Below are 13989 nucleotides of genomic sequence, written 5' to 3' on the forward strand. Positions count from 1 at the left end.
GAAGATCCCCTGGAGAAGGAAATGGCAACCCACTCCAGTTTTCTTGTCTGGGAAATCCCATGGACAGAGGAGCCTGGCAGATCACAGTCCATGGGGTTGCGAAGAGTTGGGCACAATTTAGTGACTAAACAACAATGTATATAATTTGATGAGTTAGGATATAACTTTATATTCAGTTTTTTTCTACTGCTTTAAATGTTAAATGTTCTTTATGAGCCATTCCTTGATGAGCCAGGGCCTTATTTTAAAAAACTGAATATGGTACTATTTTTAACTTGTTAATATTCTTGGGACTTCAGGGAGAGTTGAAGACTTTACTGACACACTAAGTATCCTCAGACTGCTATGCTCTGTGTGTGTCTTAAGTGTGTATAAGATAAATGCTTTAATTTGGGATTTTTTTTAAAAAGCTGTAAATCAAGGTAATTATTGTGGAAGTCAAAGGTAGAGATTTATCAGTGATTTGGTCTTTTCCTTTTTGATTAATCATCTATAATTTTTAATAAGAGAAATCGGTAAAGGGCACAAGCTGTTTTTTAGATTGTGAAATTTTTAGAATATTTGTGTGTTTTTTTAGAATACAGCAAGAGCTGTCCTCTTGACAAACTTTCAGTTGCACAATATAATATTGTATAGGCACAGTATTGTTAGAGCAGATCTCCAGAATTTATGAATCTTGCTCTTGTGCTTTTGAATGCTTGCTTCTGTTAGATGTAAGTTTTGTTTGTTTGTTTTGCACCCGTTTTTGTTCTTTTTTCCCGTTAGGTGACATTTTAACTATCATCGGTGTCCTTTACCAAAACAACTTTCTCCTGGCTCCCACTCTTTTCAGTTTTTCCTCCAGTTTTCTAATTTGTTCTGTTCTGGAAAAAGCTGAATAAGAACCTGTAAATAAAGGAGATGTTCTGGGTTGATATGTGTCGATGTGAATCTCTCTGTTGGCTGCATGAGATTATAAAAATGTGTTTTGGATTCTCATCTATGTTCTATACTGTATAGCTGAGTCATTACTATACATTATATTTTTACCAAGTTTTTATTTTAAAGGATAGAGTTATTGTTTTTTATGATAGACGTTTAAGTTGTTATATGTTGAGGTTTTTGAGTATTTTGAAAAGCAAGTAAACACTTTGAAAAAATAAGGAAATCTTCTACATTGTAATTAAAGTAGGTAATGTGGTCTACAGCATTCATTATATATATCTAATACATGGATGTATTTGGATCTAATTTTTAGAAATATTTCAGATATAAAGCACGTGAAAGTGAAGTCGCTCTGTCGTGTCCGACTCTTTGCGACCCCATGGACTGTAGCCTACCAGGCTCCTCCCTCCATGGGATTCTCCAGGCAAGAGTACTGGAGTGGGGTGCCATTTCCTTCTCCAGGGGATCTTCCCAACCCAGGGATCGAACCTGGGTCTCCCACATTCCAGGCAGATGCTTTAACCTCTGAGCCACCAGGGAAGCCCGTGGAAAATAATAATAAACATTCATTTACCTACTGCCTAGTCCAAGAAGTAAAATACCACCAGTGTAGCTGAAGCTTCCTGTGTAATACTACCCCAGTCAGGTTCCCCTCTTTCCCAGATGATTGTGTTTCGCGTACACATTCTTATTCTTTTACTGCATTTTCACAGTTGAGGCATGTGTTAGGTGTACAGCAGAGTGATTCAGCTATACATGTACTCTTTTCTTCTTCTTCTTTTTTTTTTAATATTTATTTATTTGGCTGCCCCAGGTCTTGGTTGTAGGATGTAGGATCTGGTTCCCTGACCAGGGATTGAACCCAGGCCCCTGCAATGGGAGCACAGAGTCTTAGCCACGGGACCCCCAGGGCAGTCCCCAGTTACACATATACTCCTACTGCATTTTGTAGTAGATCTAAAGAGTGCATACTTTCATGTCTTTTAAACTTTTATAAATATTAATGCTGTGTGACTTTCTGTGACTTGTTTTTACTCGATTATTTTATTCAGGGATGATTTGTTCATGTAGTCAACATTCCTTTAGTGATGACTATGAGCTAGACACTTTGCTAAGACTTTTATGTGTATTCTGGTTTGTTTCTTGTAACAATCCATTGAGGTAGATACTCTCCCCGTTTTATAGACGAGGAAACTGAATTCTGAGAGGTTAAGACATTTACACAAGGACACAGCTAATAAGTTGTGGAGCTGGCGTATAAACCTAGGTAATTTTACATTGTTTTAAACAGTGATGGGGCATTGAATAAGGGTACATCATCTCTTATCAGTTCTGAAATTGCCAAAGATGTTCTTCATAATTCTTTTGATGTTAAAGTTTGATCTGACCAGATGCAAGGCTGTTTGTAGTATTTATTTCTCTCCTTGGTATGAATATTCTTATATGATACTGCAGAAATATTGTTAGATAATAGAACAGATGCTCCAGACCTAATGGGCAAATTAAGACGTATTGTTGTAGGTACTATATTACCTTTCTAAAATCCAGAAAATTTTCAGTTCTCCCCTAAAGGTTTTGAATGAGTACTGGTACTGTGCTCCGTAGGGGCTTCCCAGGTGGCTTAGTGTTGAGAAATCTACCTGTCAGTGCAGGAGATGCAGGAGATGAGGGTTTGATCCCTCAATCAGGAAGATCCCCTGGAGCAGGAAATGTGACTCACTTCAGTATTCTTGCCTGGAAAATTCCATGGACAAAGGAGTCTGCCAGACTACAGTCCATGGGGTTGCGAATGAGTCGGAGACGACTGAGTGGATAAACGACTGTGCTACAAATCTCTTTCTATATATGTGTGGGATTTAGGGTTTGTTTGATCCAGAAATCGCTCACAAAAGAAAAAAATGTCTGAATATGTTGAGTTAGTTTGGCCATGACAATATTTGGCTTATCATAAATACAGTGTTCTGTCATTGATTAGCAATTTTTCCCTTTTATTATGTGGCTGGAATTTAAAAATCTGTTTTCTTCAGTAGACTTTGAGATCTTAAGGATAGAGGCTATGTCCTTGCCAGTCCTATTACAATGCCTGGCATAGCAAAGGCTCAGCAAATATTTGTTGAATGAGTGATTGGCACTTACTGGTATAACATGTTTCCCTGTTACTTAGGTCATCTCTGGGGTAATGTGACTAAGTGAATTGAACAAGGAGGAAAAAGAAGAGGTACATCAAGCTAACTTCTGATTCTGTATTTTTTACATTTTCCCTTTCCATTTTGAAATGGATTTAAATGATGTTTATGTCGATGTGTTGATGTTGTTTATGATATTGTATTCTCTGTTTTATAAACGGGCCTTCAGCTATTCAGCTTTTGTTGTTGTTCATTTTCTGTTTTAAGACTCTTGATCTTGCTGCTTTCTCAGTTCAGAATTCTCAAACTTAGTGTTAAATATAGTATATAATATTTTGCTCATTATTAGTTTGGCTTAACTTAGTTTTTCCTTGTACAGAATTGCCTGACTGTACAAGCAGTCAATTGAGGCTACCTTTGATTTGTACAGAATGATGCTTTTAAAATTGACAGACTGAAAATAGAATGATACATAGTGTGGTCATTAAATATTTGTTCTCATAGATTTTTAAAGCTGATTCAGTACTCTTTATTTTTTAATTTTTCAGTTTTCAGTATTCATATTTATTCAATACCCTTATTTTACTGCTGGAAGAGAGGCTTAGAGAAGTCAAGTGGCTTGCTGTAGGTAGTTGGGCCAACAAGGGTGGTTAAGTACTAGGATCTTCTTTTCACTGTTTTGTCCCTAACATTTCTTTTAAATATGTTCTTTTCTTTATAGAAACTATGTCTGAGGGATATTCAACATGTTAAGAGTTTTTGTTTGAATGATTTAAGAAATTTCTTATTCAAAATATAAAACCATAGTCACTAAGGTTTATTAATGTAAGAAGACTTGGGGAGCAGGCGAGAGGAGAGGCTAGCTTACTGGGCCCAGTTCTCTTGCAATAATTTTTCCTTTACTTGTAATTCTTTGACTTTAATTACTGTTGCTTCCAGTGCATAGTTCATGTGGTGTGACTCCCTCCTTTGGGTGCTTTGGCCAAAACACTAGACATGACATTTTGTTTTTCTCTTTTGTAGGATTTGAAATGGCTGGAATATTTAGAATAGACCTTCTTGCATATCTAAGGTAGAAATAAAGAGAAATACAAGTTCTCAAAGATTTGTCCTTGTCCTTCTCCACGTATTTAAAGCATTACCCTCTCTTATAGTCTCAGTTCACTTGTTTAGAAGTCCAAAATGGCTATAGCTTGACAGGCACCCTTTTTGAACTGCCTGGGTTTGAAAAGCACTCCCTTTCAACCTGGCACTCAGGATCTCCTTTCTAGACGGCTTGATACCTCTATGGAGGTTAGCTCAATAGAGCCCCTATTAGTTCCCTGTCCCTCATAAGCCCCGTTTTTCTACGATAAATTTCTAGATGTAGAGTTGCTGGGTCATATGGTAAGTGTATGTTGTAAGTTTATACGAAACTGTCAAGCTGTTTTCCAGAGTGGCAGTGCCATTTTGCTTGCCTTCCAGCAATGTGTGAAAGAGAGTTCCATTTGCTTTGCATCCTCTCCAGCACTTGGTGTTTTAGCCATTTCAATAGGTGTATTTTGTTGCTGTTAAATCTTTAAGTCGTGTTCGACTCTTGTGACCCCATGGGCTCTAGCCTGCCAGGCTCATCTGTCTGTGGGATTTCCCAGGCAAGAAAGTTATCTTGTGGTTTTAATTGGTATTTTTCTAATGCTTAATGTAGTTGAGCATCTTTTAAATAAGCTTATTTACTATTCTTATAGCTTTTCGGTAAAGTATTTATTTTAGTTTTTTGCCTGTTTTAAAAAATTCAGTTAGTTTAACTGTTTCGAGAATTGTGTCTGTGTTCTAGGTAAAGACATGTCCCTTGTTGATACGTGATTTGCACATATCCCAGTCGGTAACTTGTCTTTTCATTCTCTTAACAGTGTTTTTCATAGTGTAAAAGTTTGTATTTTTTATAAAATCCAATTTTATCATTTTTTTTCTTTTATGGATTGTGCTTTTGGTATAACAGCCAAGAACTCTGCCTAACCCTAGGTCATGAAGGTTTACGCCTATGTCCTCTAAAAGTTTTATAGTTGTATGTTTTATATTTAGATCTAGGATCCATTTTGAGTTAATAAGGTGTGAGAGTTAGGTCAAGGTTCAGTTTTTTTTCCTTCTCTTTTTGCATGTGCATGTTCAGTTGTGATGTGCATTAAGTTGTTCATACTAATACCTAATTATCCTTTTAACATTTGTCGTAATATCTCCTTTCATTCCTAGTATCGGTAATTTGTATTGTTTCTCTTATTGTCTGGCCAGAGGTTTATCAGTTTCATTGATCATTTCTAACAACAAGCTTTTGGCTTCATTGACTTATTTTTTGTTTTTAATTTCATTGATTTGTGTATTGTTTATTTACTTTTTTCTAGTTCTTTTGGGTTATTTACTTTTTAGCTCCCTGACACACAAATTCATAAAGCGTTCCATTTTTGGGGGGCTTCCCTGATAGTTGAGTAGGTAAAGAATCTGCCTGCAATGTAAGAGACCTCGGTTCGATTCCTGGGTCCGGCAGATCCGCTGGAGAAGGGATGGGCTACCCACGCCAGTATTCTTGGGCTTCTCTTGTGACTCAGCTGGTAAAGAATCTGCCCGCAATGTGGGAGACCTGGGTTTGATCCCTGGGTTGGGAAGATCCCCTAGAGAAGGGAATGGCTACCCACCCTAGTATTCTGGCCTAGAGAATTCCATGGATTGTATAGTCCATGGGGTTGCAAAGAGTTGGACACGACTGAGTGACTTTCACTTCACTTACCTGATCAGGGTTGACCAGGGATTGAACCCATGCCCTCAGCAGTGAAAGTAAGGAGTCCTAACCACTGGACTGCCAGGGAATTCCTTCTAGTTTTTTTTGAAGTAGAACCTTAGTTGTTAGATTGTTGACATGTAAGTCCTTAATGCTATACATTTCCCATTAACCACTGCTTTAGTGTATACCTCAGATTTTGGTGTGTGTTTATGTTTCTGTTCAATTTGGTATATTTACTAATTTCCCTTCATACTTCCTCTTTCACCCATGGATTATTTGGGAATGTATTGTTTAATTTCGAGGTAGATGGAGAGTTTTCCAGTTAGCTTTCTGTTATTGGTTTCTAGTTTAATTCCATTATGGTCAGAGGCTTTTTTTTTTTTTTAAATTTCCATTTGTTTAACTTTATTAACTTTTTTTTTATTTTGGCTGTGTGGCTTGTGGGATCTCAGTTCTCCAGCCAGCAATTGAACCCCAGACAGTGAAAGCGCCAAGTATTAATCATTGTACTACTGTGGAATTCCCTAACTTTTTCCCCCAAATAGGTCTAGGACACAGTCTGTCTTGGTGAATGTTCTGTGATTAAGAATGTATATTCTGTTGTTGGTTGGGGTGTTCTGTAGATATTCGTTAGATCCAGTTAGTTGACAATGTCATTCAATTTTTTTGTTTTATCCTTGGAGAACATGGTGAAGTCTCTTAACTATAATTGAGGAATTGTTTATTTTTCCTTTCATATCTGTCAGTTTTTGTCTCATATTTTTTAACACTATTGTTAAGTATGTTTGCAATTGGAATTGTTGTATTTTCTTGGTGAATTCACATCAAGCAGTGAGAGGATAGGGAGAGATTACTGCATGCTCGCAGGGTCTCAGCTGCTCTGGTCGAGAGGAGTTTCCCTTTTCCAGTTTTTAGGTGCCTGCGTGGAGGTACTGCCATTGCTTTTTTGCAGCAGCCACCAGCGGTATTACCCCGGGGCAGGGGAGAGGGAAGGAAGACACAAAACAGAATTTCTTCCTTTGTCATTTATCTTTCTTTTCCTGCTCCTTGGACCAGAAGAAGAGGGTTTTTCTTAGAACTTCTCTGTACCCACTGAGCACTTCCAGATTTGGGGCTGCCTTTGGGTACAAGCTGGGCGACTGGAGGAAAATGACAGCTTCTTGCCAGTTTGATGTAGCTTCAAATCTTCTTGCTTTCTCTAGCCTGCTCACTGTCATTTGCTTTGCAGAGTCCTCAGGTAGCTGTGACATGTGTTTTTTCTAGGATTTATAGTTGCATTCAGAAGGAGAGAGAGGCAGGACTCCATGGAGTGTTGTTTACTCCCATTTTCACTGGAATCAGAATTTTTTGTTTAGTTTTGTTCTTAGAATATATTCTGAAATATACTAAACCCTTTACTTTTTACTTTACATGCCTGTGTAAACCAAAAAAAAAAAGTTTCAGTAAACAAGTGTTGCCTGCCATCAAGCCATCAGCCGCTGCTGCTACTGCAGCCATCTGGTGGTGTACCCTAAAGGGAATTCAGGATGGAGAAGAGAGAATACTGGCAGATAAGATGCGGATCAAAGGAATGACTTCAATAAACCCGGAGTCTGGGATTTTCACATACACAGAAAAGCACTAAAATCATTAACTTGAGACGTCTGGTTTTTGTGATTAGCAGTCATCTTGTGATATTCGTTTGATTACATGTTTTTGGTTTTTTTGCCCATCCTGCTGGTCAGAACTCGTATGTCCTGGCTCCTCCCTTATCTCTTTGGAAGGTTCCCTCTGAGTTGTCTGTATCCTTGGCCTTTAGTGAAACTGAAGTTGCTCAGTCATGTCCACTCTTTGCAACCCTGTGGACTATAGCCTGCCAGGCTTCTCTGTCCCTGGGATTTTCGAGGCAAGAATACAGGAGTGGGTTGCCATTTCCTTCTCCAAGGGGTCTTCCCGACCCAGGGTCTCCTGCACTGCAGGCAGACTTTTCACCATCTGAGCCACCAGGGAAGCCCTGAGCTATGCTGCTGCTAAGTCGCTTCAGTTGTGTCTGACTCTGTGCGACCCCACAGATGGCAGCCCACCAGGCTCCTCCGTCCCTGGGATTCCCCAGGCAAGAACACTGGAGTGGGTTGCCATTTCCTTCTCCAGTGCATGAAAGTGAAAAGTGAAAGTGAGGTCACTCAGTCGTGTCTGACTCTTCATGACCCCATGGACTGCAGCCCACCAGGCTCCTCTGTCCGTGGGATTTTCCAGGCAAGAGTACTGGAGTGGGGTGCCATTGCCTTCTCCAGGGCATCTTCCCAACCCAGGGATTGAACTTGGGTCTCCTGCACTGCAGGCAGACTCTTCACCATCGGAGCCACCAGGGAAGCCCTGAACTATGGTCTTTGGTAATTCCCCGAATAAAACATAATTCTCAACTTTTTAGGTTGTGCGTTTTTTCAGTTGACACCTATTAAGATATTTTCTTGTGATACAGAAAGAAACCAAGTAGTAGTAAGTTGTCACAGCCCAAAGGAAAAAAAATCTTGTGTTTCTCTAAGCTAGAGGCAGCCTGGTATTGGAGGAAGAGTGCTGAATGGGGGAATCATGAGACATGAGTAAGGCTAGTGACTAATTCTGTGACCTCGTACGAGGTAGTTAACATCCTGAATCCTCCGTTTCCTCCTACAAAGCTAGGGGCATTGAGACTTCCCTGGTGGTCCAGTGGTTAAGACTCCACAGTTCTAATGCAAGGGACCATCCCTGGCTGGGGAACTGAGATTCCATATGCCTCACGATGCAGCAAAAAAAAAAAGTACTAAAGAAAAAAGCTAGTGGCATGAACTATATTTCTGTGACTCTGAGGCTGATAGCTGAGAAGTTGCTTAAGGTAACTTGTTTTTCTCTCAGCTGTCTTAAACTTCTGTGATTTCCCCCATATTTTGGGACTAGATTTAGGCTTTTTCTGATAGTCTTTGTTTGCTTTGTAGAGGTCTTCTAGAGAGAAGTTACTTACTAGCAGAGTATTACCATTGATATCGATTTTTTAAAAGTGGTTTTATTTATTTCTTTCTTTTTAATTATTTTTTAAATTTCTTTCTTTATTTGGCTTTGCTGGGTCTTCGTTGCTGCACGGGCTTTTCTCTAGTGGCAGAGAACGGGGGCTCCTCTCTCATTGTGGTGGACAGCCTTCTCTTGCAGACGCTTCTTTTGTTGCTGTGCACAGGCTCTAGGGAGCAAGGGCTTCGGTAGCTGCAGTTCCCGGGCTCGAGAACACAGGCTGTATAGTTGTGGCGCACGGGCTTAGTTGCTCCGCGGCATGTGGGATCTTCCTGGATCAGGGGTTGAACCTGTCTCCTGCATTGGCAGGCAGATTCTTTACCACTGAGCCACCAGGGAAGCCCTTGATTGATTTTAGATGTCTCTTGTTCCCCACACACCAAGTTAAGGTTAACAGTAAATAAGATTCTTTTTGAAAATGCAGTTACTGGGCTTTAGACGGTCAACACCTGATTTTACATTTGGTTCTTGAGCTTTCAGAGCTGTAATACCTTTATGCTTTTCTTAGTTTATTTTACTGTGTTGAAAGTATGTATATAGTACATTAGTTTTGCTTACCTTTAAATTTTATTTTGTCCTAAAGTCATTGATATTTATGATTATTGTGAAAGTAGTAGTTCTTTAAATGGACCTCTATTAATATTTTTTTATTGTGAAAATTTTAAGGATTTAGATGCCTTGTTGAAGCTTTTTGATTTTTAGAAAGCTTTCTAAAGGTGAGGAACAATTTCTAATACACAAGAAAACAGAGAATAATATAATGTATTATCATGTATTCATCATATACCTTTATCAGTAATCAACACCTGCCCATTTTGTTTCATTTTTACCCCCTCCTGTCCTCTTTCCTCGATGTTTTTCCTCCTGAGAGGAACATTTTATGTATTTATTTTAGTTCTATTTGGTTATTGCTGTCACCCCATCTCCTTCCACTTTCCTCATGCATGCACGTTCAGTTGTGTAGCCCCGTGGACTGCAGCCTGCCAGGCTCTTCTGCCCGTGGACTTCTATAGGCAAGATTACTGGGGTGGGTTGCCATTTCCTTCTCCACCCTGGGAGTATTTTAAAACAAATCCTAGCAATCATATAATTTCACATAGATACAATATTTATTTTTGAAGTACTGGGAAGAACTTTTTGCATCTTAATACCAGGTTCAAGTGCCTAGCTCTGTCACTTGCCAGCTTTGTGACCTTAAGCAGGTTGAATAGTTGCTCTGAGACCAAGTTTCCTCAAAGGCAAAGTGAGGATAGTGATTTTCCATCCTTATTTTAAAATGATGTAAGGGACAAATGAAATAATGAAGATAATAACCATAAAAGTGCTTTGTAAACTACAGACATTAAACCCTCAAATAGTTCTATTAAAAAGTGACAAAATGGGTTTAGCCAAGTGCAGGCAGCCGAAGGGGCGCCGCTGAACTGATCCGCTGGGTCTGTTGCTTCCACTGCCAACACCTGCTCTGTGACCCGCGACTCCAGATCCCTTTTAGATCAGCCCAGGTGCCCCAGGCCCGGCACGGGCGGCGTGTTGGGAGGATGAGCCCCGGGCAGCAGCAGGAGGAGCCGTCTCAGCTGTAGCAGGCCAATGGGGCCCTTAAAGTCTCTGTCTGGAGCAAGGTGCTGCCGAGCTTCATGGCCTGGGGAGACAAGGATGAATTTTTAGATGTGATCTACTGGTTCTGACGGGTCACTGCTGTGATCTTAGGTGTCCACAGCTAAGTGTTGGGGAGTGTTCCCATTGCGAGGTTTCTTGGGAATAGCTGGGTTCTGCCTGATCAACGTGGGTGTCGTGTACCTCTACTTCAGCAACTACCTGCAGATAGGCGAGGAAGACTATCGCGGCACATGGGTGCTCACAGAAGAAGGGTTTATGACATGGTTTAGCTTGTTCATGGTCCTCTGGATCGTCTTCTGCACTGCCGTCCACTGTGACTGATGGTGCACGGCCCCACTTGCTCCCTGCCCAGCCCAGAGGACCCTCTTAGTCACAGCACAGAAGCATGATTGGTAGGGGCTCCCCAGCCACGTGGAACCAGGAAGACCTATGTTCCCTGGACTGAAAGTCAGTGTGTTGGGTGTCAGTGTCTTCTGCAAGGGTTGCAGCCAGAAACGTGAGAGAACCATCCACCTTTTGGAGAAGCACTTTTGAACTGTCTATTGCCAACTGTTTCTTCTTGGAGACCGTTGTGAGATATCTGTTTGCCGATTGGAGCTGTCCTTTAATTTGCTGCACCTCTGGATCTGGATGAAACATTAAATTATCTTCCTTCTCCATCAGGTGCAGAGTTTTTAAACTACCAATCATGGGCATTTCAAGTCTTCTGAAAACAGTATGGCAGTATGTGCATGGCCTGTAGCACAGTACAGGCAGCATCTGATAACAGTTTTCATTGTAGAATGTTTTCAGATGCTTGAATAAATCAGATCTTTAATTGAGAAAAAAAAAATGACAAAAGGGTGTTATACAGGTAGCTTTGCATAGTTTAGGACACACAGTCTTAAGAGGGCCAGTATGCCAGAGCTTATCAATACCTAGGGAACTTTTCTGAATTCCTAACGTACCATCCTTACCTTGAGGATTGATGCCATAGTGAACTGATTGGAGTGGGATATCCTACGAGTTTATTAGATTAGAGCAACATAGAAGATTATTGGTTTAGGATTCCACAGCTAATATGTACTAAAGGTGATTCTAATGATTGTGTAATTCTATAATTTTTATTAACATGGAGATATAATAATATGTATAAAATAAAATGTATTTTAAGTATACAGTTTGGTGAATTTCAGAAGTGTATATATCCATTTCTATCACCCCAAAAGATTTCCTTGCTGCCCAGTCCGGTCCCTGTCCCCGCAGGTAATCAGTGATCTCTTTTCCGTCATTGTAGATGAGACGTGTCTTTCTTAAAAGTTTCATATAGGTGAAATCATACAATATGTGCTCTCTTGGTCTTACTTCTTTTGCTCAGCAGAATGTTTTCGAGACCCTTGTGGGTTATGTATTGGTTCTGTTTTATTCTGACAAGTATACTTTTATGTGGGTATGCCAATCATGCTTTACCTGTTTATGAACATTTGGGTTGTTTCCAGTTTGGGGCAGTTATAAATGAAACTTCTTTGAGCATTTTTGATCATGTGTTGGTGAGAACACATATTTTCATTTCTCTTGGGTAAACACTGAGTGGATTTGCTGAATCATATGCTAAGTGTATATTTAACTTTATATGAAATTGCCAAATTGTTTTCTGAAGTATTTGAGCTATTTTAGATTCCCATGAGCAGTGTGTGAAAGTTCATTTGTTCTATATTATTGCCTAAAATTTTAGGCATTCTAAGGGTGTAGAGTGATATCTCCTTAATAGTTTTAATTTACATTTCTCTGTTGACTGATGACATTTGCATCTTTTCACATGCTTGTTGGCCATTCATATAAGTCCTTTGTAAGGTAGGACTCCTTTCTTTCTTTGTTTTGCCTTATTTTTATAATGACATCTTTTGAAGGGTAAAAGTTCAAAATTTTTATGAAATCTAGATTATTAATTTTTCTTTTGTGCTTTGTTCTTATATATGAAATCATTGTTTAACCCACGTTTCCAAAGATTTCCGTCTGGGTCCCATTTTGAGTTAGTTTTTTTATATTGTGTAAGGTTAGGGTGCAGGGTCAATTTTTATTTTTTCTCATGACACGAGTAGTCTTCTGGACAAAAAAATGTTGCCTGCCATTTCAGTAAACACAGAATATTGTGACTGTGAAGACATCAGCCTGTGCAGCTGCCCCCTGATGGTGCACCTTGAAGGGAATTCTGAATGGAGGAAAATAGGATACTGGCCCTGGATAGTTAAGATATATATCAAAGGAATCATTTCATTAAGCCCAGACTCTTGAATCTTGCCAAACATACAAAAGCATTAAAATTATTACTTTTGAGATGTCAATTTTTGTGATTAGCAGTCATCTTGTGGTGTTCAACTACATGTTTGTTATTTTTTCACAGCAAAACCTATGTATCCTGGCTCCTTCCTAACTTCTTCAAAAGACTTATCTGAGAGGCTATATTCTGGGCTACAGTCTTCAGTAATAAAATGTAATTCTTGGCTTTTAGGTCGTGCATTTTTTCCAGTTGACAGCTTTGTCTGCTGAGATTGGTTTATTGTTTTTTTTCCACCGCCTTTTCAAAGAGTACCTAGTATATACTGAGATGATTATGTTTCTCAGAGGGGTGTTTAAATTTGATATTTGATATTTTCTCCTCATCTCTTATTTTGTTGAGTTGAGCTTTGATTATGATATTCAGTATTCATCTCATACTTTGTTGAACTATGTTGAGTTTAATGACAGTTGAGCAGAAAATATCTATCTTCTTTAAGGTTAGGCACAGTACTTGCATTAATTTAAGAATTGCGTAAAGATTTGACTTGAGTTAGTTCCTAAAATATTTTGATATTAGTGATAGACTTTTCATTGTTAGTGTATTTTATTTCTTATTTTGCTTTAGTTACCACTTAACATTTTTATTAGTGTTCTTTACATAAATTTAATGAATTGAGGGGTTTGTATGTAATCGCTTTGCTGGAACATTGTATTACTGGATTTAACAAGTCTTAAATTCTTAAAAATCAGAAATGTATGTGGAAAGTTGTGTGTATGGTTTTGGTAGAAAAAAAATGTGAACGTCTTTATTTAATGTCTTTCTATATCCAGAGGATGCCAGCCCCCATCAGATTGCGGGAGCTGATCCGGACCATCCGGACAGCTCGAACCCAAGCCGAAGAACGAGAAATGATCCAGAAAGAGTGTGCTGCAATTCGGTCATCTTTTAGAGAAGAAGACAATACATACCGGTGTCGGAATGTGGCAAAATTACTATATATGCACATGCTGGGCTACCCTGCTCACTTTGGACAGGTAGGCTGGGGCGAGACCACATCTAGCAAAGGGTGCTGTGCTCTGCTTAGTCACTCAGTCCAGCTCTTTGTGACCCCATGGACTGTAGCCTGCCAGGCTCCTCTGACCATGGGGATTCTCCAGGCAAGACTACTGGAGTGGGTTGCCATGCTCTCTTCCAGGCTAACAAGGGTATTCTTATTTTAATGTCAGTAGGTCAGGGACTGTTAGTCTTTCCTGTCAAGGAGGACAGGATATTTTTGATGTCCC

General features: G+C 39.5%; 1 protein-coding gene, 1 non-coding gene and 1 pseudogene across 2 annotated transcripts in view; 2 read left to right on the forward strand and 1 right to left on the reverse strand.

The window, feature by feature from the left end:
* The window catches only part of AP1G1 (adaptor related protein complex 1 subunit gamma 1), an 82339-nt gene that overhangs the window by 13098 nt on the left and 55252 nt on the right, over positions 1 to 13989 (forward strand). The window contains exon 2 of the mRNA XM_069548947.1: positions 13537 to 13740. Coding sequence (XP_069405048.1) covers positions 13540 to 13740 — 201 coding nt within the window. The 5' untranslated portion in view covers positions 13537 to 13539. The remainder of the gene's footprint in view (positions 1 to 13536; positions 13741 to 13989) is intronic.
* TRNAS-GGA (transfer RNA serine (anticodon GGA)) lies at positions 1393 to 1464 on the reverse strand. Its single transcript has one exon. It is a non-coding gene; the product is annotated as a tRNA-Ser (tRNA).
* LOC138418074 (GEL complex subunit OPTI pseudogene) lies at positions 10368 to 10767 on the forward strand (annotated as a pseudogene).

This window comes from Ovis canadensis, chromosome 14, assembly GCF_042477335.2.
Source record: "Ovis canadensis isolate MfBH-ARS-UI-01 breed Bighorn chromosome 14, ARS-UI_OviCan_v2, whole genome shotgun sequence".
Classification (NCBI taxonomy): Eukaryota; Metazoa; Chordata; class Mammalia; order Artiodactyla; family Bovidae; genus Ovis; species Ovis canadensis.